At 45.2% G+C, this 24,335-nt stretch overlaps 1 protein-coding gene and 1 pseudogene across 3 annotated transcripts; one reads left to right on the top strand and one right to left on the bottom strand.

Moving 5' to 3' along the window:
- Positions 1 to 9,794: 9,794 nt before the first annotated feature.
- On the bottom strand, positions 9,795 to 10,425 carry LOC147001514 (high mobility group protein B3 pseudogene; annotated as a pseudogene).
- A 4,904-nt stretch (positions 10,426 to 15,329) lies between these two features.
- On the top strand, positions 15,330 to 22,352 carry LOC110304897 (immunity-related GTPase family M protein 2-like). 3 transcript variants are annotated; one of them, XM_021176568.3, is made up of 3 exons: positions 15,330 to 15,543; positions 17,412 to 17,453; positions 19,958 to 22,352. In XM_021176568.3, the coding sequence occupies exons 2-3, from the start codon at positions 17,439 to 17,441 to the stop codon at positions 21,299 to 21,301; spliced, it is 1,359 nt and encodes a 452-aa protein (XP_021032227.1). In that variant the 5' UTR covers positions 15,330 to 15,543; positions 17,412 to 17,438; the 3' UTR covers positions 21,302 to 22,352. The 3 variants fall into 3 exon arrangements, with proteins under 3 accessions (XP_021032227.1, XP_021032226.1, XP_021032228.1); XM_021176567.3 differs by having other exon boundaries at positions 17,408 to 17,453; XM_021176569.3 differs by lacking the exon at positions 17,412 to 17,453.
- Positions 22,353 to 24,335: the final 1,983 nt, after the last annotated feature.

The raw sequence follows: 24,335 nt of genomic DNA, 5'->3' as shown, positions 1-24,335 counted from the left end.
ACCAAGACCTAATCCATCAAAGTCCACAGTTCTGGCAGCATCTCTAAATGCATTAACCTTGCTTTTTTCGGCTTCTGTAGTTTCCACTTCTGGCTAACTACTGTTATTGTTACCTGAAGTATGTCAACCCAGGACACAGTTTTTTGGACTTAAAAGCTCCGCCCTGAAAAAGGTTCCAGGCTATCCTGGGATCCTGAACACCCAGTGTCGTCACCATCTGGCTAACTGACTATGGAGGACATAGAGGATAGAAATAGGTTTCAGCTCTGCATCCACTGGTCCTCAGCTGGGCTGTCCTGACTCTGTTTTTCAGTTAGAAGCATTCAGAAGTTGTTTTTCTTCTTTTTGCTGCTGCTGCTGCTTTGAGACAGGGTCTTGTGTATCCTAGCTAGGATATAGCTGAGAATGAACTCAGCTTTCTGATCCATCTCTCAAATGAGGGGTTACAAGTGTGTGCTACCATGCCCAGTTCTATGCAGTTAAAAGGATGGAGCCCTGGGCTTTGTGAGTACCAGGGCAAACATCCTGCCAACTGGGCCACACCCCCAACCTCCCAGAAGCTCTTTATAGGACAGAAATATTGCTTATCAGCAAAGGGACGTGTGCTTGGGGTAGTTATAGTCTGTTTGTTTGTTTGTTTGTCATTTGAGGCAGGGTCTCACTATGTATCCCTGACTGTCCTGGAACTTGCTATATAGACCAGGCTGGCCTTGAACTAAACTAAACTAAACTAAACTAAACTAAACTAAACTAAACTAAACTAAACTGCCTCAGTTCCCTAAGTGCTGACATTAAAGGCATGCATGTACCACCCCATCCTGCCAGTAATTACATTCTTAATTACTTGACATGTGTGGTGGTCCTGGAGGGGGTTCCACTCTGGCCTCGGGGATGGGGGGCATAGGAAACACCTCAGCCTGGCAGCCCAGGTCCTCATCTGCAACCTGTTAACTGGAATCCCTCATGATTCGAGAAAACACATTCAGAGAGAGCTCATGTCCTTATCACCAACTTCTGAGAGTTTTGGCTATGTGTTTAATTCTGAACATGATGCTCTCTATGATGGGTTAGGTCTACTCTTATTTATTTATTTATTTATTTATTTATTTATTTATTCATTTTGAATGTAATACTGTTTATTTAACTTCAAAAACATTTCAGCATTCTAAACATACAAAAAAATAACAGAATGTTGCAAATTGCCTTTAGGTCCAGAGGGTTCTTGAACTTCCATTGATGCAGTAGTTCTTTGCTTTGCTGACAACAATGAGTTCTACAGTTTCTTTAAAAAGTTTCAAACCTACTGCACTTAACTAAAGAAAAGCTCCAAACACTTCTCATGCCGGCCGACCCCTCCCCCCTTTCCACAACTAAGAATGTCAGCAGAATGCTATGCCACTATATACAAACACAGGACAGCCTGAAGCTAAATGGATGCCCACTGCAGTATCAACAGGTCCAGCCTCACAGTGCACGCCCTGAGCTACGGCCCCCTCCAAAAGGCATCTTCCCCTCACAGCCTCCACGCCAAACAAGGAGCCTCAAGAATCTGGCAGGGTTGTTTTGTTCTCTTTACAAACTCTAGATATGTACAGTTGACAACTCAGGATTTCTGGCCAATAGCCATATAGTTAACACTACCTTACGAGTTGAGAACAAAATGCCAGAAACGTCTTCAGATGCCTTGTCACACCAACAGCAAAGTGCACTAAGGAGGACGCGAGAGTGCCTTTTCATTTTAAAAATGTTTGGAGCTATGTACAACTTTGATACAGTTTCAGGGTGCTCCGGACACCCACGGCTGTTGCGGCCCGACCGGCAGTCCACAACGTGAACGGTTCAACTGAGGATGGCAGCTCGAGCTGAAAAGAGAGGAAGCTAGATGGGGCGGGAGAAAGAAAGAGGCCAAGACGATTTCATGTTCAAAGCCCAATTTTACTAGTTTCGACATCCAGTTATAAAGGAAGGGGGAGGGAACCCGATTTCCTGCCAAGTAACTTGGGGTCCAGTAGCAGGATGAACACGTGTGTGGCTCCAAGCAGCAAAACGACAGGGTCCAGCAGTGGGCGTGGCAGAACGAATGAGCAGGAAACTCCACCCTTGAGCAAGCAGGTTCCAGGCTGGGGGAAGGGAGACCACATCTCCTCCCATTTGTTAACCAAAAAAGAAAAAAAAAAAAAAAGAAAAGGCTGGCCTGAGGCAGAAAAATTACCTATGCTCAATAGTTCTGCCTGAGTTCTTAGGGTTAAAGAAAAAACCTGTTTCCGTGGGATTCCCTAACTTTTCATATGGTAAACTGTATCTGGCTAAGACTGTCCTTATTATCCTAGTAAACCACTAACAGAATAGCGCTGAACTGTAGGCTCTGACTTTATAATGCTAATTAGTGCTGAATAGGTAACTTCCTGGTTGCGTTTTAAGTAGGGCGTTGGAACCCTGGCTAAGTTTGACTGAACAAATTTGAAATACGCTTTATTAAGAATAACACTGAGTTGATATTCCTCCGCAATTTTGGATGACAGGCGGGGAAACGGGGAGAAGGGGTAAGACCGGATCCTTAGTACAAGGCCAATTGGCTTTTTTATTTGGGTGGGAGGCAGTGAAGGGCTTGCCCTTTCGACAGTACTATCTCCAACCTCTCTCCCCCCCCTATTAATTAAGTTTAATAAGGCAATGCTTAACTGAGGTGATCAAATGATTTTCTCATCCGTAGATGAGTGGACCTTTAACCTTGGCTTGGGTGGACATTGACCTGATTCCTCCCGTGGGTGCTATCACGACCCACACCTGTGGCTCTTGGTACCTTTTGGGGAGGGGGAGGCAGAGCCTTAGGTATATATATATATATATATATATATATATATATAATTATTATTGTTTTTTATACCAACCTCAGAGCCTTAGGTATATATATATATATATATATATATATATATATATATAATTATTATTGTTTTTTATACCAACCTCCAATATTAAACCGAGTATGTCGCACAGGGAACTCAGAAACGATCAAGCTGGACCTTCCCCCACAGTAATCTTTTGCACCAAGCGGTAGCCATACTGTATTCGTATGATCATGAACCAGTATGCACAGCTCTGAGTACTGCGCAGCTCCTAAAGGAGAATTGTCAACCTCAGATTTAGCAAGGCCTAGACAAGAATTATGTCATTAGTAACACCACGATTTGTGGCTAAAATAGGAGCTGGAAGTCTTTCCTCCTCATCCCTGTTATTCCCATAGCCTGAGGAACTAAGGACACCTTGCAGTAACAGCAAGGGTGAAAAGCCAGAGGCCAGCTAAGGTACTAAGCCCATCTCTATCAAAATAAAATCTAATCTCTATTAATATATGAAATTTCTACTTTTTTAGCCCTCTTGGTAAATCTAAATTCTATCTCAGACTGAAAGCCATGTGCTGGAATGTCCTTGGAAGGAAGATAGTAGTTGCCACCTGTGTGCTCTTGGGAGAGGGGAAGGTACGCCTGCAGGTCCGGTGGAGAATGCAGATTGATCTGCTTGAAAAAAAGAAAGAGATCTAGACAATGAGAAAGTAGCAATGCAAATTTTCTATTTGGAGAAGTCCAGGTACTTTATTCAGATGCAAATTGTAAAGCTGAGGCTAGTCTCTGGCCTCCTGTAGGGGAGTTGGCTCAGAGGAAAACAGCGGTTTCTGGGAGCTTCCGTTCCCGGCTGAATTCTAAGCACAAGAGGAATTTTAGTCTTTAGAATGATACTTAAGGGCTGGTGAGATGGCTCAATGGGTAAGAGCACCCGACTGCTCTTCCGAAGGTCCAGAGTTCAAATCCCAGCAACCACATGGTGGCTCACAACCATCCATAATGAGATCTGACGCACTCTTCTGGTGTGCCTGAAGACAGCTACAGTGTACTTACATATAACCAATAGATAAATCTTTAAAAAAAAAAAAAAAAGAATGATACTTAAGAGAAGAGTCAGGATCTGTGTTTATCTGACGAATTAATCTCTCTGGCAGCCACCGTGCTCCATCTTCATCTCATGAAAAGACACAAACCGAGCCTCTTCACCAGATTAGAACCGGATCTGGACCCTTTTATTCGTTAGTTAGGGGGTCCTTCCATTTTACCAATGGATAAGAATTAGAAGTAACTGGATGCCAATGGCGATCTGCTGCAGACTGACCTTTAATATCAGTTTGCAAAAAGTTTAGGACAAATAAGGTGAAGGCAAGATAAGCCTTTGGTGACCTTGGGGGATATAGCTGCTCCTCTTTTGTTTTAAAAAGCCAATTCTTTAAGGTGCTATGAGCACGTTAAACTATTCCTTGTCTCATGGGGTTGTAAGGAATTCCAGTTTTATGTTTGATACCGAATTCTTTACAGAATGAAATAAAGTTTTTACTAGAATAAGATGGCCCGTTATCTGTCTTAATAAGTTTAGGCAACCCCATGGCATTAAAGGCTTGTAGGCAATGATCAATTACGTTTTTTGAAGTCTCCCCTGTATGCAGAGAAGCAAAGAGAAATCCTGAACAGGTATCAATGCAAACATGTATATATTTTAGTTTTCCAAATTCTGCATAATGGGTTATATCCATTTGCCAAATATGATTAGGCATAAGGCCTCTAGGATTGACTCCTAGATGTGGCACTGGAGATAATGTAATACATTTAGGACATTGTTTTACAATCATTCTTGCTTGCTCCTTAGTGATCTTATGTTGGAGCCTTAGGGTATGGCTAGAGAGATGAAACCTTTCATGATCACGTTGGGCCAAAGCAACAGGATCCGAAACTAAAGCTTCTCCTATTAGAGCTCTGTCAATGTGATCATTACCCTCGGCCAGAGGCCCAGGAAGACCAGAGTGAGACCGTATATGGCCAATATAAAACGGATTTTTCCGGGCAAGAATGATGTTTTGCAATTCTGAAAATAAGGATCCTGACGGCGTATTGAAGTTAAACGTACCACAGGTTTCCAATAAGGGTACTGACTGAGCAACATATAAACTGTCAGTAAAGATATTAAAAGCCTCATGTACAGACTGAAAGACCTTTAGTACTGCTGTTAATTCGGCTAGCTGAGCTGAGAGACCAGGAGTCTCTACGATAACCTGTTGATTATTAATAAGATATCCAGCTTGCCCTTTAGAGGAGCCATCAGTAAAAATCAATAGAGCATTATTTAAAGGCTGTAAAGAAGTCATCTTAGGAAATATTATATCATGTACATTTAAAAATTTTATCAATCTGTCTTGGGGGTAGTGGCTGTCTATAGTTCCGTTAAACCCTATTTGTGCAAGCAACCAATCTGTACTATGCTGTTTCAGCCAAGTGTCCTGACTTATGCTGTAAGGCTGAACAATGATATCTGACTCTTTTCCGAAATAAATCAATGCCTGCCTTCTTCCAGTGATAATCATCTGAGCCACTGTTTTGTGATATGGCAAGATATTACGTTTGGGAGAAATCCTCGAATGTATCCACATTATAGGAAATTTTTGCCATAGCAGTCCCGTAGGCACATGAGTCGTATTAAAAATTAACAGGTGCAACGGCAAGGAGTAATCTATATAAGTAACGAATTGTTCTTTAATAGACTTTTCCACTAGCTGTAAGGCCAGCAATCTTTCTGAGGTTAGGGATCTAGGGGAAGTGGGATCAGAACTCCCTTTAAGAATATCAAATAAAGGTTTCAACTCTCCTGTAGTAAGCTTTAAATAGGGGCGAAGCCAGTTAATATCACCTAACAATTTTTGAAAATCATTTAAGGTCCTTAAGTTATCTCTACGAATAACGATCTTCTGGGGAAAAACAGCTTGATCAGTGAGTCTAAAACCCAAATAACTATAAGGATCCTGAGTTTGTACCTTTTCAGAAGCAATTTGCAATCCCTTATCAGCTAGGGCTTTTTGTAAACCTTTATAACACAAAAGCAATTCTTGGGGGTCTTTTCCCGCCATCAAGACATCATCTGTGAAATGAACGATGTAAATATTTGGCCATTGTTGTCTAACAGGCTGAATTGCTTTCGCCACAAACCTTTGACATAATGTGGGACTATTAGCCATTCCCTGCGGGAGAACTGTCCATTGATATCTTTTCATGGGTTCCTTGAAATTTACAGAAGGAACACTAAAAGCAAATCTCTCACAATCCTTTGGATGCAAAGGGATGGTAAAGAAACAATCTTTTAAATCTATAACAATCTTATAATATCCCTTAGGAATGGCTACTGGGGAGGGGAGCCCCGGTTGTAAGGTTTCCATAAGTACCATGGTTTCATTAACCTTTTTTAAATCTTGTAATAGTCTCCATTTTCTAGATTTCTTTCTGATAATGAAAATGGGTGTATTCCAGGAAGAATGAGACTCCACCAAATGTCTTGCTTCTAACTGCTCCTGCACTAGTAAAGAAGCAGCCTCTATTTTCTCTTTAGGTAAAGGCCACTGATCTACTCACACCGGAATATCATTACGCCATTGAATTTTTTCGGAGTGGGATGCAGGCAAGATAGTGGTCGCTATTGAAAATACTTTAAACCTCTTATGTTAGAGTGGGGTTTAAAATCCTCAAAGGTCTTAATTCCCTTTCTCTTCTTTACTAGTCCACGACCAGGCAGGTGTCCCTGCCTGAATGTCTGCTCAGTCACCATCTCTTTAGAACTGCACAGAATAACACCCATTTGTGACAACAGATCTCTTCCCCACAGGGTCACAGGCAAATTTGACATAACATACGGCTGAATCTTTCCTGATTTCCCATCCTCATCTCTCCAGGTTAGCAATTTGGAACTACGTTTTGGGTTACTGGCGTACCCAATTCCTTGAAGGTGAGTCAAGGAAACAGTCAAGGGCCAGTTTGAGGGCCAGTCCTGCCCTCTTATAACCGTTACATCAGCCCCGGTATCTATTAATCCTTTAAAGCCTTTTCCATCAAGAGTCAATTTAAGGTTAGGTCTCTGATTAGTGATAGATTTCACCCAATTTATGCCAGAGGAGTCAAAGTTATTTTGTCTTTCCTCATTTTCAAAGAATCTATACAGTGGCTGGCGTAAAGGGATCAAAGTAAGTTGAGCAATTTTCTGATTAGCGGGTATAGTTATAACACCACGAGGGCAAGCAGCTATGATTTTAAGTTCTCCCTCATAATCATTATTTATAACACCTGGATAAATCTGCAGGCCTTCTACAATAGAACTGCTTCGTCCTAAGAGAAAGCCACAGGTTTTTATAGGCAGCGGTCCAAAGACTCCGGTAGGCAGAGTTTGGACTCCCACTTTTGGGGTTAATACTGTGTGGACAGTGGAACAGAGGTCCAGTCTTGCATTTCCTGGGTTTGACCTGACAAGCTTAAGAACTGATCTTGTTGACTGGGCAGCAGATTTATAGCCCCATAAGCTGTCTTCTTTGAGTAACTCGGGGCCTGGAGCTGACCCCTTTCCTCATTTCCCGGCACCGGGTGGCTCAAAACCCTTGGTTTATGCTTACAATCTTTTGCCCAGTGGTGGCCCTTCCCACACCGGGGACAAATTCCTGGGGAACGGCCTGTTTGTCTACCCTCGGCACCCTTGTTTTTAGGACAATTACTTTTAAAATGATCCAAACTTCCACATTTAAAGCATGCATTATTCCCTCGTTTCCTCGAGAACATTGCTTGCGCGTGGGTTTCCTGCGAGAACTCGCAGGAAGGCCCGATGTCTGTGCAAAGACGGACATATCCTGCCAAATCTGTCTGTCTCTTATGTGGTTGAATTGCAGCTTGGCAAATTGCGTTAGCATTTTCATAAGCCAGTTGCATAACGAAGGGACTACCCGTGTCTGGACTTCTAAGGATTCTACTAGCTGAAATCAATAGCCTGTCCACAAAGTCCTGATATGGTTCATCAGAACCCTGTCAAATGCTAGCTAAACTTCCACCAATATCTCCTTTAACTGGCAACCTATCCCAAGCACTGCGTGCGGCTGTCGCAATTTGCGCGTACACTGCAACGGGAAAATCAATCTGATTTGTCTGTCCCTCATATGGACCCTCTCCTAAAAGCATGTTGTAGTCTGAGTTACGAGCCTGAGGATTAGAAGCAACAGTTTTCTTACTGGTGTCTCGCCATTTAGAATCCCAAAGCAAAAAATCTCCTCCTGATAGGGTAGCCTTGGAAAGAGTCTTCCAATCTGAGGGGGTTAAGTGTGACTCCACAACTGTGTCCAGTAATGCTTGAGTAAATGGGGCTGAAGGATCATATTGCACAACAGCCGCCTTTAACTCTTTTATCAACTTGAAATCCAAGGTCTGGTAATGTCTGGCCCCAGTATCTTGCTGATCAACTACCTCGACCACAGGAAAGGCTAGCATATTAGACATATTCTGTCCTTTCCCACGAGCCTGACTCACAACTCTTTCTAGCAGCACCTGGTGAACTACAGAAGAGTTACTCTTCTCTGTTTCTGACATCTTTTTTAGTTCCCGAAGCTCATTAGTCAGCCTCTGAAGCTTAATCTCAAACTCAATCTCGCTTAGCCGTGTGTCCCTATGAGTAGCACCTCCCGAAGTGGGGACTATAGGTGAAGCGGGAGATTCACAAGAGGACCAATTCTCATTAAAGTAATGGGCAACTCCTCTATCTGAGTGATTTTTGTTAAAATTCAGTTCATCATCAGAGTTTCCACATTTATCAATTTTTGAGTTAAGAAGATCTTTTTCTGAGGAGGCCTTCTCTGATAGGCACTCCTCCTGAGACACCACAAGCTCTGCCTGGGGGCAATTTAGCCCTGGAGAAGTTGCATCTTTTATAGCATCATTTACGAGCGCCCAGAGGCCTAGGGTAAAATTATCTGTCTGAGCGATTTTCAAGGCCTCACCAACTTTCTCCCAGGTTCCACAATCTATCATTTCTTCTTCCTTGAACCATGGGCAACAGCTATCTATCTTATCTAAAAAATTTCTTACTAATTGTACTTCAAGCCTTACTCCTCTGGCCTGAAACAACTCCTGAAAACTAAAAGCAACCGCCTGATCCATGACTTTAAACCCTTTCTTCTTCCACCTAAGCAGCTTTCTAAAAAGCTGCGGCACACCACCTGTTTTCGTATCTAGTTCCGATTAACACACTGCTAACCCAAGCAGAACCAGCGTTGGGTTAGCACTGATTCAAACTTAATTCATATCCTACCGCATCCTTAGCAACACTTTACAAAATTGAAATTTTAAGCTAGCGCTAGCATGTGTACCTGTCCATTGCTCCAATGCCCGATACGAAGATCCTTTCCTGTGGAGCTCCACAGCAGCAGCCATTTCTCTTAGCATCCCTCTGCCATTCCTTAGGTCCCTGTTCGGGTGCCAAACTGTTGCGGCCCGACCGGCAGTCCGCAATGTGAATGGTTCAACTGAGGATGGCAGCTCGAGCTGAAAAGAGAGGAAGCTAGACAGGGCGGGAGAAAGAACGAGGCCAAGACGATTTCATGTTCAAAGCCCAATTTTACTAGTTTCGACATCCAGTTATAAAGGAAGGGGGAGGGAACCCGATTTCCCTCCAAGTAACTCGGGGTCCAGTAGCAGGATGAACACGTGTGTGGCTCCAAGCAGCAAAATGACAGGGTCCAGCAGTGGGCGTGGCAGAACGAATGAGCAGGAAACTCCACCCTTGAGCAAGCAGGTTCCAGGCTGGGGGAAGGGAGACCATACATGGCCACTTCATGTAAACAACTAACACTTTGAGAAACTACAATACGATCATGATCAAATTTTGTAATTAAACCTAACAAGGGCAATAGACACGACTCAAATAAGAGATGTGTCAATCACAGTGCTCTCCTACTCTAAGGTATTCACAAGGAGACAGAGCTTTTATTCATCTTCCTCCTCTTCCTCCTCTTCTTCTTCCTCGTCCTCCTCCTCTTCCTCTTCTTCCACCTTTTTCCGGGCAACTTTAGCAGGACCCTTGGCACCATCAAACTTCCCTTTAGACTTATAGTCAGCAACATCCTTCTCATACTTCTCCTTCAGCTTTGCTGCCTTGGTGACGTAGGCTGCTTTTCATTGTCACTTAAGTTATTCCACATCTCACCCAGCTTTTTTGCCACATCTCCAATGGAGATGCCAGGGTTTGTGGATTTGATCTTGGGGCGGAATTCAGAGCAGAATAAGAAAAGTCCAGACGGAGGTCTGTTGGGGGCATTTGGTCCTTCTTCTTCTTGCCTCCTTTAGCTGGTCCATAATCTTTCATCTTCCGATCATAGCGGACTTTATCTGCCTTTGCCATTTCATCAAACTTCTATTTCTCTTTGCTAGACATGGTCTTCCACCTCTCAGAGCACTTCTTGGAGAACTCGGCAAAATTGACGGGAACCTCTGGGTTTTTCTTCTTATGTTCTTCCCTGGATGTCTGCATGAAGAAGGCATAAGCAGACATCTTGCCCTTTGGTTTCTTGGGGTCACCTTTAGCCATCCTGACTGTATTCTTCGCTAGTCTGGGCAGCGCAGGGCACGACGCGTGGCTCAGACTATTTATTTATTTTTAATTATTTATTTACTTCATGTATGCGAGTACACTGTTGCTGTCTTCAGACACACCAGGAGAAGGCATCAGATCCTATTACAGATGGTTGTGAGTCACCATGTGGTTGCTGGGAACTGAACTCAGGACCTCTAGAAGAGCAATCAGTGCTCTTAACCATTGAGCCATCTCTCCAGCCCAGGTCTACTCTTTTAGACAATAACTTAAACACTCTCTCTCCCTCTCTTTCTCTGGGTGCACACAGGAAACCAGAAGAAAAGTGTTGGACCCTCTAGAGCTAGAGTTACAGACAGTTGTGAGCTGCCAGCTGTGGCTATGCAACTGAATTCTAGTCTTCTGGAAGAGCACCAAATGACATTGGTCATTGAGTCATCTCTCCAGGCTTGTGGACAGTGAACTTTTGTTTTTTTTTCTCAATTTTTCCTGAAAAGAGTGGAGGCAGTGTCTTTGAGGTCCAGAGTGTGGTAGTTTGAATATTCTTAACTGAGGGAGTGACACTATTGGGAGGTGTGACCTTGTTGGAGTAGGTGTGGTCTTGTTGGAGGAAGTGTGTCACTGTGGGGGTGGACTTTGCGGCCCTCTTCCTAGCTGCCTGGAAGACAGCAGTCTTCTGTTGGCCTTTGGAACACAATGCCAGCACCATGCCTACCTGGATGCTGCCATGCTTCCTGCCTTGACTGAACCTCTTAACCCTTAAGCTAGCTCCAATAAATATTGTTCTTTATAAGAGCTGCCTTGGTCATGGTGTCTCTTCACAGCAATGGAAATTCTAACTAAGACAATGAGTCACAAACTATGTGAGCGGACTGGAGAGAGTCTGAAGCCAGTCTGTCCCAGGACAAGTCAGGGAACACTTAGCCACCCTCTGGTCTCAGCCCTCACCATGGCATGGCCATAGCATCACTGAGAGCACCAAGAGTGGTACATATATATGTGCCCTCTGGTTTAGGGACAGGCACAGTCCAGCCTGCAGGTCTACCCTGTCTTGCTGTCCACGAGGATTACTGCAGCACAGTCCTCTTGGGCTGAAGGGGACTTCACCAGGAGGATCCCTACCTGTTCCTCATGTGTTACCAGAGCACATTTAGCAGCCTGGGCTGGGTTTGTTCCTTTCTAACTTTGTCCCTTCAGCTGTTTGGTCACATGGTCACGAAGGTCTTCCTTACTGGCATTTGCAGTGCCCCACCCCACCCCAGCAGCTGAAAGTTGACTGCTGAGGTCACCCTGTTAGCTGTCTGTTTTGTAGTATTTATGCCACTCAGCTATAACTGTTTTCTTGCCTGGCTACAGTTACCTTACTTAGTGTCAAAAGCCTTTCCGGACCTTCAAGCAACTAAGGAAAGTAATGGAGCCAGCAGCTGATGACTTTTGGCATTTTAACTGTCTCTTGCTATTCTGGGGCCAAATGGCTTCTGGCTGTTTAACTCTCTCTTGCTGTTCAGGGACCAAGAGCTGGATGGCTTCTGGCAATTTAACTCCTGCTGATAGCAGCAGGGGATTAGGAAAAAGAAACAGTTACTTGGGTTCTTACTTTCTCTCACTGCCTAGTGGAGTTGGTTAACTCTTTCTGAGCCAGTGAGAAAGGCGAAAGAAAGTAAGTCAGGCACATAGACGAAAGCACCCTGGATGAATCAGAAAAGGGCTGCCCCAAAACTTTATTATTGCTTTCAGCTTTTTGTAGCTTTTTAGACAAAAAGTTCTCTATGCAAGAAAAAGTTAGGTCACGGATAAAATGTTACACCAAAGGGGAGTTACAGAAGGATGTTGACAGTAAGTTCAAAGCAGTGTTTCATTCTTTAAGCTCATTGGAAGTTTAAAGCAACAGTTTTACATGGCCTTGCTTTATCATAGTGCACACCTGTGGCTTCATCCTGGGATCAGAACTAGAATGAATGTTTTTTCCTTGATCACCAATCTATCCCAAGTTTATTTCTCTTCTTAGTGCAATATATGAAAGCTCATTGCATTCCACATTATGCCTCCTTTAGTTACTATTCTGTGAGGAGGGGGATATTCTATTCTTGATTCTAAGTTTATTACATCTTTCTGGCAAAACAACTAAAACCATCTTCTTAAACGTTCTTCTTCAAATTATTTGAGTCAAATTAGGAACTCTATAAAGTCATTAATTCATCTGAACAGCATTAATTCATGAAAGTTTATCTTCGTGTTGATCTGCAAGAAATCTGCCCAACAGGGTGGGCTATCACCCAGGAAGTAATCACACCAGCTGTAGGCTGCGAAGATGTTCTGGTGTCCATTCACACCAAGCCAGATAAATGAGGTGTACGGCAGTGACCTCCACGAAGCAGCACATCAGTAGCAAGAAGCAATCCTGGGGTGAAGTCTCTGGGCTGTGCCTCACCAGAGCACACTCATCAGAGCTGAGTAAGATGGTGGGCCATCTCCAGGGAGCCCATTCGTCCACTGCAGCTCTTCCTGCATGGCATCCGCCAACATACGTTTTAAAAAGAATTATTATTTTATTTCTGCATACATATCTGTGTATGATATGGGGGTGAAGGTGGGGGTGGCGGATGCCTTCAGAGGAATTATTGGAATTCTAGGCAGGTGTGAGCTGCCTGACATGGTTGCTGAGCCCTGGACTCAGGTTCTCTGGAAGAGCAGGTAAGTGCTCTTCCTTCTGAGGTATTTCTCCAGCCGCCTCCAATCCCAGGTAAAGGAGTAGAGTGTGTGTGTGTGTGTGTGTGTGTGTGTGTACTCGTATCCCAGCCCTAATAATAGCACACATTAGATGCAAAAATTGGTAACATTCACTGTGAAGCATCCCCAAGTGCATGGTCACGCCCGTCTGCTGCTCCCAGACTGGACTGAGGATGTGCGATCTGTGGAGATGTTATAGAGCTCTTAGGGAGCTCACAGGCAGTAGTAACCACTGCAGTCTCCAGCCTCTGCGTTTAATATATTCTGCTGACTCGGTTGACCTACTTTGGGCCCAAGACACGCGCATAGAGGTCAACTACTCGGGTAGGTGTGAGGCAGGAGCTGCTGACCTGCATAATAAGCACGAGGGAGGATTCCAGACCCTCAGTGCTGGGCTGGGTGCTCCAGAGCCTGTGCTGTTCTGGAAAGGGGAAACCAGGTGTCCTGGCTGGTTTTGTGTGCCAATTTGACACAAGTTGGAGTTATCACAGAGAAATGAGCCCCCCTTGAGGGATGCCTCCATGAGATCCAGCTGTAATGCATTTTCTCAATTAATAATCAAGGTGGAAAGGCCCCTTGTGGGTGGTGCTATCCCTGGGCTGGTGGTCCTGGGTTCTATAAGAAAGCAAGCTGAGCAAACCAGGGGAAGCAAGCCAGTAAGTAACAACCCTTCATGGCCTCTGCATCAGCTCCTGCTTCCTGACCTGTTTGAGTTCCAGTCCTGACATCCTTTGGTGATGAACAGCAATGTGGAAGTGTAAGCTAAATAAACCCTTTCCTCCCCAACTTGCTTCTTGGTCATGATGTCTGCGCAGGAATAGAAACCCTGACTAAAAAAAACAGCAGGCATCAAGCAGGTAACAGCACCTTGGGACAGTGCAGCTGTCTTGTAGAGGCCACCCCAGGCTGAGGACTGGAGGGGAGGAGGATGTTGTGTGGCCCTGGGAAGCACTTCTCCACCTGTTGGAACATCAAGGCAGGGGTTTGGAGATGCTCAGAGCAGCCCAGACACTGAAGAGTGAGGGAAGAGGAAGTCAGGGACTGATAGAAGGTAGTCTTGCCACACATGGTCCACAGGATATCCTCGGGATCTGGCATTGATGGGTTCTTTAATGAGCTTTGCCCTGAAACCCCCAGACCTGTTCTGGCTGTGGTGTGAAATACGGACACCAGCTTAATAGTTACAGGCCTCTACTCCCAAGGTCATCAATAACGCAGGGCAAGCCAGGTACTGTGTCTCCTGAACTCTGAGGAATCACGAGTGAGAAGAGACCACACTGGAGATAGGGTAAGCTGACAGGGTAGATTAGAAGGGCTCCCTGGTAGGAGGGAGCAAGAGAACTAGTGAACAAGGGGAGCAGCTACAAGGAGCAGCCTTATGAAGGGTCTGCTGCTCTTGAGAGGTCCACTAAGAACCCTGGGAAAGAAACATTTCCGTTCCCTGGGGAAGCACACTGGGATCCTCAGAGGAAGCCACTGACAATAAGCCTAGATCAGTGCCGACCCTGACTTAGGGAGGGTAAGTCTGGAGCTGAGTTAGATCTTGGTACACATGGCTGGAAAAGATACCAAGACCAGAGCTGAGCTCCTGTCTGAACTTCTTCAAGGTCTCACCAAATATAATGAAACTAACCTAGTAACCAATCAAAATTGTACTAATGTCACTGCTTTGCCCCCTACTGATCATAGTAGAGGTTACCTAACACTTCTGAAAATTTCCCTTGCATGAAAGCCCCTTAGGCTGCCGCCACTTTGATGAATGGTTGACCTCAGAATGCTGGTAATTTCTGCAGAATACACTGTCTTTTCTTTTACATACTATTTGAGTCAGGGGTCTTCCTTCGGCGATCCTCAAACCCTATCACTCCCATAGTGCTGGAACGCACTGGGTCTGAAGATGTGCGTCTCCCAGGGTTAGGTGCTATCATCTGAGCAAGAGGGGCTCTGGGAAGGGAGGTAACAGGGTCAGTCCAGGCAGCTCTGACCGAAGTCTGAATGGCAGGGTTCCCAGGCAGACTTCTGACCTCCACACCTGGCCAGCCACCGACAGAGTTCCTCCCCCCTCTGAAGAAGAACATGGCCTCTGAGTGCTAAATCCTGAAAACTAGCCATTTCCAGGAACTGAAACTGAAAGCTGTTTGGGCACCAGGCCCCACCCCTTGGAGAGGAGGCAGGCAGAGCTCACGCCTAAAAGTTGGGGACTTACATCTGGGCCAAGATAGATAGAGCAGGGTCTGAGAGGGAACCTAGGAGCTCAGGCTGCCCTTCAGTTGCTCCTGCCTCTTCTAATCGCTCTTCCCCACAGGACCTTGCCCCACCACACTTCTCTCTCTCTCTCCTGACCGTCCTGAGCCTGGATTGCAGTTTTGTAAGGCTTCTGAGCAGGTAGGTGAGGGGCTCCTGGTTGGCCTATAAACCTGCTCAGAGCAGGGGAGTCTGGGGTCAGGTGTTCCTCTGGGGCACCCTGTGCAGCAGGCACCCTCCTGCACTGTCTTCAGGACCAGAGTGCCTGGTGTCTGGCTGAATCAAGTCCTTCCAATTCACCAGAGAGAAGCAGTGTGCTTCTTTTTTACCTGGGTATCCCTGGGTTTGTGGGTCTTCTGAGGGGGCCTAGTTAAGAGAAAACAGGTGGGATTTTACTCAGTCTCTCAGTTATTGGCCAGAGTCCAGGATCAAAACCTCTCCTGGGCAATATCTGGATGTCCCGGGGCTATGTAAACACAGTGGTTCTTTATTCGGAGGAGATAGAGACTGGGACTTGAAAGATGGAGTTTCTAAGGAAACTTTTTGTATAGTTCTCAGTTCAATTATTTTAAAAGATATTTATTTAGTGTGTGTGTCTGTGTGTATGTGACAATCAGAGGACAACTTGCAGAGCTGATTCTCTCCTTCCACAATTGAACTCACATCATCAGGTTTGGTGGCAAGTGTGTTTACTTGGTAAGCCGTCTCACGGGGCCCTTTTAAAACAACCAAACCAAATCAAACCAAACCAACCAACCAAAACCAAAATCTAAAAACCCAAAACACCAAAAAATAAAGAAATTAAAATAAAATTAAATTAAAAAAATTAAAACCAAGACAAAACCAGTTCAAATATTTCATCTGCTTTAGAAAATCTGGCACACCACAGGCACCCACCCAGCTCAGTCCTTCATAGATAATTATGGTGGGGGCGGGGGGGGATGCTTTAAACACCACCTACCAAAAGCATGCTGGGTCCAAGGCTGTTCCCACTGACCATGGGGTGGATTACCACCCTTTCCTGGAATCAGTAGTACCCGGAAATTCCCTATGTCCCCACAATGGTGAAGTGATAAAGAACAAGGTAGGATTGAGGGTCCAACAGGGTCTGTGTTCACAAAAGTTTTTGACCACAACTAGTTTAGGCTGTTTCCCACATCTCTGGAAGCCCCTCTCGTGGAGCCTCAGAGTTGCTGGATGAGGAAAGAACTGTGTGGAGTACTTGATAGGCAATCTCTTCCTAAGTGTGAGTTTTCAATGTTTGCATAGTTGAGCTCGGTGAGGTGGCTCACACTTGTAAAGCATTGGACTTAGGAACTGGGGGCAGAAGATTCAGTTTAAGTTTCCATAGTGAGTTTTAGATTAGCATGGGCTAATTTTACTCATATATTAGACTCTGATTTACATTTTAAAATGCTTGTGATTAATTAGTCTATAATACTTGCATAAAAGAATAGGTCGTGGGCCAGTGAGCTGGCTTAGTGGGTAAAAGTGATTGTTGCCATGCCTGAAAACCCAAGTTTGACCCCAAGGACCCACGTGGTCGATGGAGAGGACCAACACCCACAAGTTGCATGTTAACTGTTACAAGTGCGCCCGGCGTGCTTGACACACCTCCAACACATTTAAATAAGTCAATATATATACATGGATGTATATATAAAATATACATTTAATAGCATTTAAATAAATATTTCAGATAAATAGTAATAAATTAATGACAAATAAGATTTTAATAAATATTTAAATAGCAAGGTTGCCTCATGGCACGTTCACATACGGATAAGGTCAGTCTTCATTACCTTTCTCTTTGCTGTGACAAAACTCCTGGGAGGAAGCAACTTAAAGGAAGAAGGGTTTAATTTGGCTCATGGCTAGAAAGGATGCAGCCCTCTACCGTAGGGAAGGTGTGGCCTCAGGGGTGTGATTCATCTGAGCATCCAGAGTCTGGGCAGAGAGAGGCAGATGCTGGCACTTAGGTTTATTTTATCTTTATCTTTTTAAGCCAGTTCTGGAGTCCAGCCCACAAGTTGGCGATGCCTACATCCAGGGTGAGTCTTGCCTCCTCAGGTAATCCTCTCTGGAAATATGCTGACACATATACTTCACCGTGTGCCTCACTGATACCCTGGGCATGTTGTGATGCAATCAAGCTGACAACTGAAACTGACCGACACAGATGCTTACATGAGCCCACTCCCCCTACTACCCTTAGGTTTTAGTTTGTTTCACTTAAAGAATAAAATTTCCGTGGGTTATCAGGAGCTTTTTTAGTAAAGTTGTACAATTGGAATAAATATAATAAAGCACAAGTCTCTGGGAAGGGTGGCACACACCATTAGTCCCAGCCCTCAGGAGGTAGAGGCAGGTGGATTTTTGTGAGCCTGGGCGCAGAGTAAGTTCCAAAACAGCTATGGCTATGTAAAAAAGACTCATAAAAAAAAACAAAAACAAAAGTAAAAATAAAACAAAACATTTTTCAGTCAATTGAATCCAGTAGAGTAACATGCAACCTTGGTGAATCATGGTACAACACTTGAGAGTGTGCGTGTGAACACATGTGTTCATGCATGAACACGTGTGTGTGTGTGTGTGTGTGTGTGTGTGTGTGTGGTGGGGGTGAGCATGCCCCTGGGTTCTATGAAGCACACCTCTTTCTGTGAGTACATTAGATTTCTGAGTCGTGGCTCACGTGGTCTGGCTCTCCTCCCTGCCCTAGCTGTCCCTCTCCTGTGAGTTTCCTTGTTGGCGTGGTGTCCCTTCAGAAGCCAGGAGGGTCTGCTCCTCATTCCCAAGGATGTCTGACCCATGTGCCAAGGGGTAAACCAGAGGCAGCACAGGTATAAACTGGATAGGGCCCTCAAATAGGGAAGTGTGAGGCCACTTGAACTCTGGGCCAAACTCTGATGGCTTATAAAGCCTTGTCTGTGCCATGTTCCCAAGGCTGTCCACACAAACAGCCCTACAGGACTCCTCTTCCTGATATTTTGTCAGAGGGATGAGAAAAGCAACTGACCTGGTCATCTGCAGAAAACTAGGGACTTGGGAAGCTGTCCACACTTCACCAAGCCAGCACCACTGGAGGCTCAGGAGGAGCTGGCAGCCCACTCTTGTCACATGGAGACTGAAGCCAGGCCCCCAGGGTTGAGGAGCTGAGGAGGAGCAGGAGAAGGAGCAGTGGGGAGGAGCAGTGCTGGGCTGAAGACAGGACAGCCCATCCTGGAAGGCAAGCAAGGGAGGTAGAGGATGGGACTATGGAGGGCAAAAAACTATACCATAAGACTTAAAGGTGTCCGAGAAGCACCTTCTAGGCAAAGGAGCCTTGGATTTCTCGGATGGACACCAGGGCACAATTCTAGTAATTTCTTGGGGCCCCATGAGTAAATCTGGCAGGGACCTCCTTTGGGATGGGGGATGGGGGATGGGGGTTTCTGTTGTTGTTGGGCTCTTTTTGTTTGGTTGGTTTTTTTTTGTCTTTGTTTTTGAGACAGGGTTTCACTGTGTAGCCCTGGCTGTCCTGGAACTCACTCTGTAGACCAGGCTAGCCTCCAATTCAGAGATCTGCCCACTTCTGCCTCCCAAGTGCTGGGATTAAAGGTGTGCACCACCACCACCTGGCTGGCAGGGCGTTCCTTAAAGGACAGAAGATCTATGTGAGACTCAGGAAAAATTTCAAATATATGGTGCTGAGTTTCAAATGCATTAAAATTTTGAGGGAAAGAACCAGGGCACTCACTCGTAGGTGGCGCTGCATCCACCTTCTGATGTGCAGCCCTGCATTCCTTATGCCATTTGTCTTAGTTAGGGTTTTACTGCTGTGAACAGCACCACGACCAAGGCAAGTCTTAAAAATGACATTTAATTGGGGCTGGCTTACAGATTCAGAGGTCCAGTCCATTATCATGAAGATGGGAGCATGGCAGCATCCAGGCAGACATGGTGCAGGAGGAGCTGAGAGTTCTACATCTTCATCTGAAGGCTGCTAGCAGAATACTGGCTTCCAGGCAGCTAGGATGTGGGTTTTAGAGTCCACACCCACAGGGATACACCTACTCTAACAGGGCCACATACCCTCTAATAGTGCCACTCCCTGCACAGAGCACATACAAACCATCACACCATTACTGAATGTCACTGGGGAAGGGAAGAACAGTTTTCAGAGTGCAACTAGAACAAACAGCCACTGATGGAGAAGGGATGTGTGAACCGAAGACTTGCTGGGTCCTCAGGGTGGGAGCTGACATAGGCTGTTCCCTGCTCTGCATACACTTCCTCTGGGTAGCCCAGGCAACCTGGAGCATGGACATTTGTACCCAGTGAGAGACTGGCCTGACATTCCAGTGTTCAGCTTTGGGGTTTAATGTTGCCATAACAGCTATAGAGCTAGTTTTGCCTTCCAAGAAAGCGCGCATGCACAGGAGGGCTCAGCTAGCTCTGTAATGAGCAGGTCTTGGTGTAGGGTAGGCTGTGGATCTGAAAGCCTGGATAAGGAACAGTGCTTCCTGGGGGTGCCTGTGTTCACAGCCACCCCAACTCCCTTTCAATGTAATTGCAGGTTGCCCCATTGCTCAACAACATGGAAGAGGCGGTTGAGTCACCTGAGGATAAACAATTTGAATACTTCTCAGATGCTGTATTCATTCCCAAAGACAGCAATACTTTATCTGTAAAAGACATTAAGAGAATTGAGACTGCCGTGAAAGAAGGGAAGGTAGTGGAAGTGGTTTCTATAGTTAAAGAGATCATACATAACGTTTCCAGAAACAAAATAAAGATCGCTGTGACTGGGGACTCTGGCAACGGCATGTCATCTTTCATCAATGCCCTCAGGCTCATTGGACACGAAGAGAAAGATTCAGCTCCCACTGGGGTGGTGAGGACCACCAAGAAACCAGCCTGCTACTTCTTTGACTCCCACTCTCCCTATGTGGAGCTGTGGGACATGCCTGGCTTAGGGGCCACAGCCCAGAGTGTGGAGAGCTACCTGGAGGAGATGCAGATCAGCACATATGACCTTATCATCATCGTAGCTTCTGAGCAGTTCAGCTCAAATCATGTGAAGCTGGCCATAACCATGCAGAGGATGAGAAAGAGGTTCTATGTCGTCTGGACCAAGCTAGACAGGGACCTCAGCACAAGTACCTTCCCTGAACCTCAGCTACTGCAGAATATCCAAAGGAATATCCAGGAGAATCTCCAGAAGGAGAAAGTGAAGGAGCCCCCCATGTTCCTGGTATCTGTCTTTAAGCCTGAATCACATGACTTCCCAAAGCTTAGGGAGACACTACAAAAAGACCTCCCTGTCATCCAGTACTATGGCCTCGTCGACACCCTTTACCAAGTCTGTGAGAAAGCTGTTAATGAGAGAGTAGAGTCCATTAAAAAGAGTATAGATGAAGATAACCTACACACAGAGTTTGGGATCTCGTATCCGGATAACGCGATAGAGATTCGGAAAGCCTTCCATAAAACCTTTGGTGTGGATGACAAATCTCTCCACCAGGTTGATCTGGAAATGGAAAATACAACGCTAGTTGGGAATTTCAACGCTAGTATGGAGTCCCAGGAGACCCAGAGGTACCAACAAGATGACTGGGTGCTGGCTTGGTTGTATCGCACTGGAACCCGGTTAGGCTCTATGGGTTTTGACAAAGTGAAGTGCTGCTTTAGCTCTCATTACAATCGATGCAAACAACAGAAAGATGCACTTGATGAAACTGCTGCCAAAGCTAAGGAAGTTCTGTTAAAAATCCTGAGACACTCCATTTCCTCATCCTTAGGAAGGTTTAGACAACTGAAGTCTTCTCCCCAGCCCTGTACCCCATGTGTACCCCCAGTTGAGATAACACCCCCCTCCCCCACACCAAGGGATCCAAGTTCCTTGAGATTACTAGGCTGACTTTCTTAATGGGTATCCCTCTCGTGAGACACCATAATGGGTATTGCTAACTGAATTACCTGGGATCCGACTATAGGACAAGTTTCCCTGCTCTAATTGCTCGGAATGCCACGTTTGACACATGCTCACCTTAGCGCCTACGATGAGGGGCCTCTTGGTCTATTCCTGTCTCTTTTGTCTCTTTTCGTCCTTGACTCTGGAGATGGAGTATCCCTTAAGGAATGGGGAAGAGCTTGTCTTTGGCTATTGTCTGAAAAACATGGCCAGCAGAGGCCTGTTCTCCAACCCCTCCTCTGATCTGTAAAGAGGAGAGAGGCATTAACTCTGGCATTACTAGTAATAGGATTCACACAGTGCTGAAGAGAAGGATTCTCAGCACCCTACACTACCCTTGATGGTGTCAATGGTATCATGATTAGTCCTGGTCCTTCACACTCTGGGCTCTCAGTCTTATACTGGACTTCAACTTCTTCAGCAGCTCCTAATTCTGCAGGCTGCACCTCCATCCAGACACACACGGACTCACCTTCCACCTGCTTGTTCTTTGGTTAATGTGGTTCCATGGAAGTCACAGGAGAGGTCTGCAAAGAAACCGCAGAGGTTTTGTCTGTCGTCTTTATGACATTCATATGTACTCAGAAATAATTCCTGAGGTCAAGGTTATGGTATAGATGCTGCTCCGGAATGTCGACTGTAAATAAGAAAGTGTGTTTGCTCTTTAAAAGCTGGCCTGAGGTTGTATGTGTTGGTCACAGGGTATCTCACCTGGCCCCAGCATTGAGGAAACTGTGATCTCACTGTTGGCCAGGCTGGAGAAGCAGGGTGTGAATTCTCTCCGTGTCTTAGGTCATAGACATAGATTTTTCTCTTTGCTGGTTGTATGTACATACCTATCTATATACAGATACAGAAGTATATGTACACAGATATTATATATTCATCACACTCATTTATTATGCATTGTATGTAACACACATGTAGTGTTGATCTTTGTGATGGAATAAATAATCACAGTATATTAAATAAATAGATGTATTATTTTTGTTCTTTATTTTTTGATAACTTCATGCATGAACACTGTATTCACATCACCTCACCCTTCTCTTCCCCCACAAAACTCTTCCTGCCCCCACATGTTTTTAATGTTGGATTTTAAAAAAGATTTTATAAAACATATATGATATAAACATTTATTATATATATATATATATATATATATATATATATATATATACACACACACACACACACACACAGGGTGGGGGTAGAAGAAAGGGAGGGGGAGAGGGAGAGATTTTTTTTTTAATATTTCACTTGTAACATCAAAAGTGTCAGAACCTGTTTCCACAGCCATGGGGTTCCCCTGCACAGTGGCCTTCCCTTCCTGCATTGAATCCTAGGGAAAAACTGACAGGTCAGTCGGAAGGCAGGAGGCTCAGCTAGTCCAATGTGGACATCTTTGGGTCCACCCTCAGGCGGTACCTGCCTGGAAAAGACTGCTATAACTTAATATGAATAGGCAGCTCCTTTCAGTACACTGCTCCAAACAGTCTATAGAGAGGACAGTGTGAAAGAATCTGATTGTCCCGGAGCCAGGAGGCTGCTGAGCGACAGACTGGCTTTCACTGGAGAGCTTGGGAAGAAGATTCTACTACTATCCAGTACCTGATTACGGAGTAGGTATTTCTGCAGAATTGACTGGGAAAGCTCAGGCTCAAGAGGTAAACAGCATTCACAAAGCCCCTCTCCATGTCTCAGATACAACTTTCATGACCCGTGCTGGGGTGGGTTTTTCAGTGATGTAGCTTCTGAGAGACCTTGCGTCTGTAAGTAACCCTTTGCCTATGTCCCTGCAACCCCAATAAACCCACTGGTTCAGTACACAAGACTTGGGTGGGATTGCTTCTCTGGGCACCACTGTCTGGGATGAACAGACATTTGTCCAGGTCTCCCTAGGAACAGTCACACAATGCTGGTTCTCACTCATGGCCATGCAATGAGCATTCACCATGGTAGGGAAGCATAAACGAGCAGTTTGAAGCATAACTGACTGTAAGAATATAATATTGGAACCCTGCTGCTGCTCAGGCCGCAGCACCTGCCGCTGCTCCTTCTCACAGACACTGACAGGTGTCCTGCGAACAGACTCCCAGATGCCAGAGTGTCTGTCTCACATGCTGAAGTGAGGTGGCCTCAATAAAAGCTCACATCTCACCTCCCACCCACTTCCTTGACTTCTAGAAATCAGACATCCTGGCTCCATTCATGTGCAGGGAAACCTACCAGATCCTCGGAAAGGAGTAAGAGACCCCACCCCACCCCCTGCTTCTGCCACCCACACAGGCCCTGATTTCTTCCCAACAGTGTTCCAGCCTCGCTGTTGTCTGTCCGTCCATTGGGGTTAATAACTCTTCTTTTTGTTTTTTGGGTTTTTTTTTTTTTTTGAGTTTTTCGAGACAGGGTTTCTCTGTATAGCCCTGGCTATCCTGGAACTCACTTTGTAGAGCAGGCTGGCCTCGAACTCAGAAATCCACCTGCCTCTGCCTCCCGAGTGCTGGGATTAAAGGCGTGCACCACCACAAACTTTTTACCCTTAACAGTCCATCTCCGTCAATTACTTTCTTGAGTCCCCATCTGAAAAATTTCACTAATAAGGCATAGCATGTTCTCACTGACAGATCCGGGGTGAGCTTTCAAATATTGTGAGCCAGTTCTTCTTTGCAACCACCTTTGTGGGAACTAAAAGGGGGCAGGGGAAGAAGGGGGAGGGAGGATAGCCCACGTCCGGCCAGAGTTCCTCCTATGTTCTGGGCAGGCAGACTCGGGTCAATCCTTAACTCAGCAATTCGCAAGCTCTGGCTTCTGTTTGTTGCACATACGATTTTTCTAAGAGTCCTAGTGTTTTTACTAAGGGTTGTTTGTTTGTTTGTTTTGGCTTAGTTTTACTAGTATAAGATTTTATGCATTCTCTATCTTCTTTCCGGAGTCTAATTTTTACTTGCTATCCATACATATCCAAAGGAGACCAGGACCC

This window comes from Mus caroli, unplaced genomic scaffold, assembly GCF_978045245.1.
Source record: "Mus caroli unplaced genomic scaffold, Mus_caroli_1 scaffold_13, whole genome shotgun sequence".
In the NCBI taxonomy this organism is placed as follows: Eukaryota; Metazoa; Chordata; class Mammalia; order Rodentia; family Muridae; genus Mus; species Mus caroli.
The sequence above is the reverse complement of the archived record's forward strand: the minus strand, read 5'-3'. Positions and strand labels throughout refer to the sequence as shown.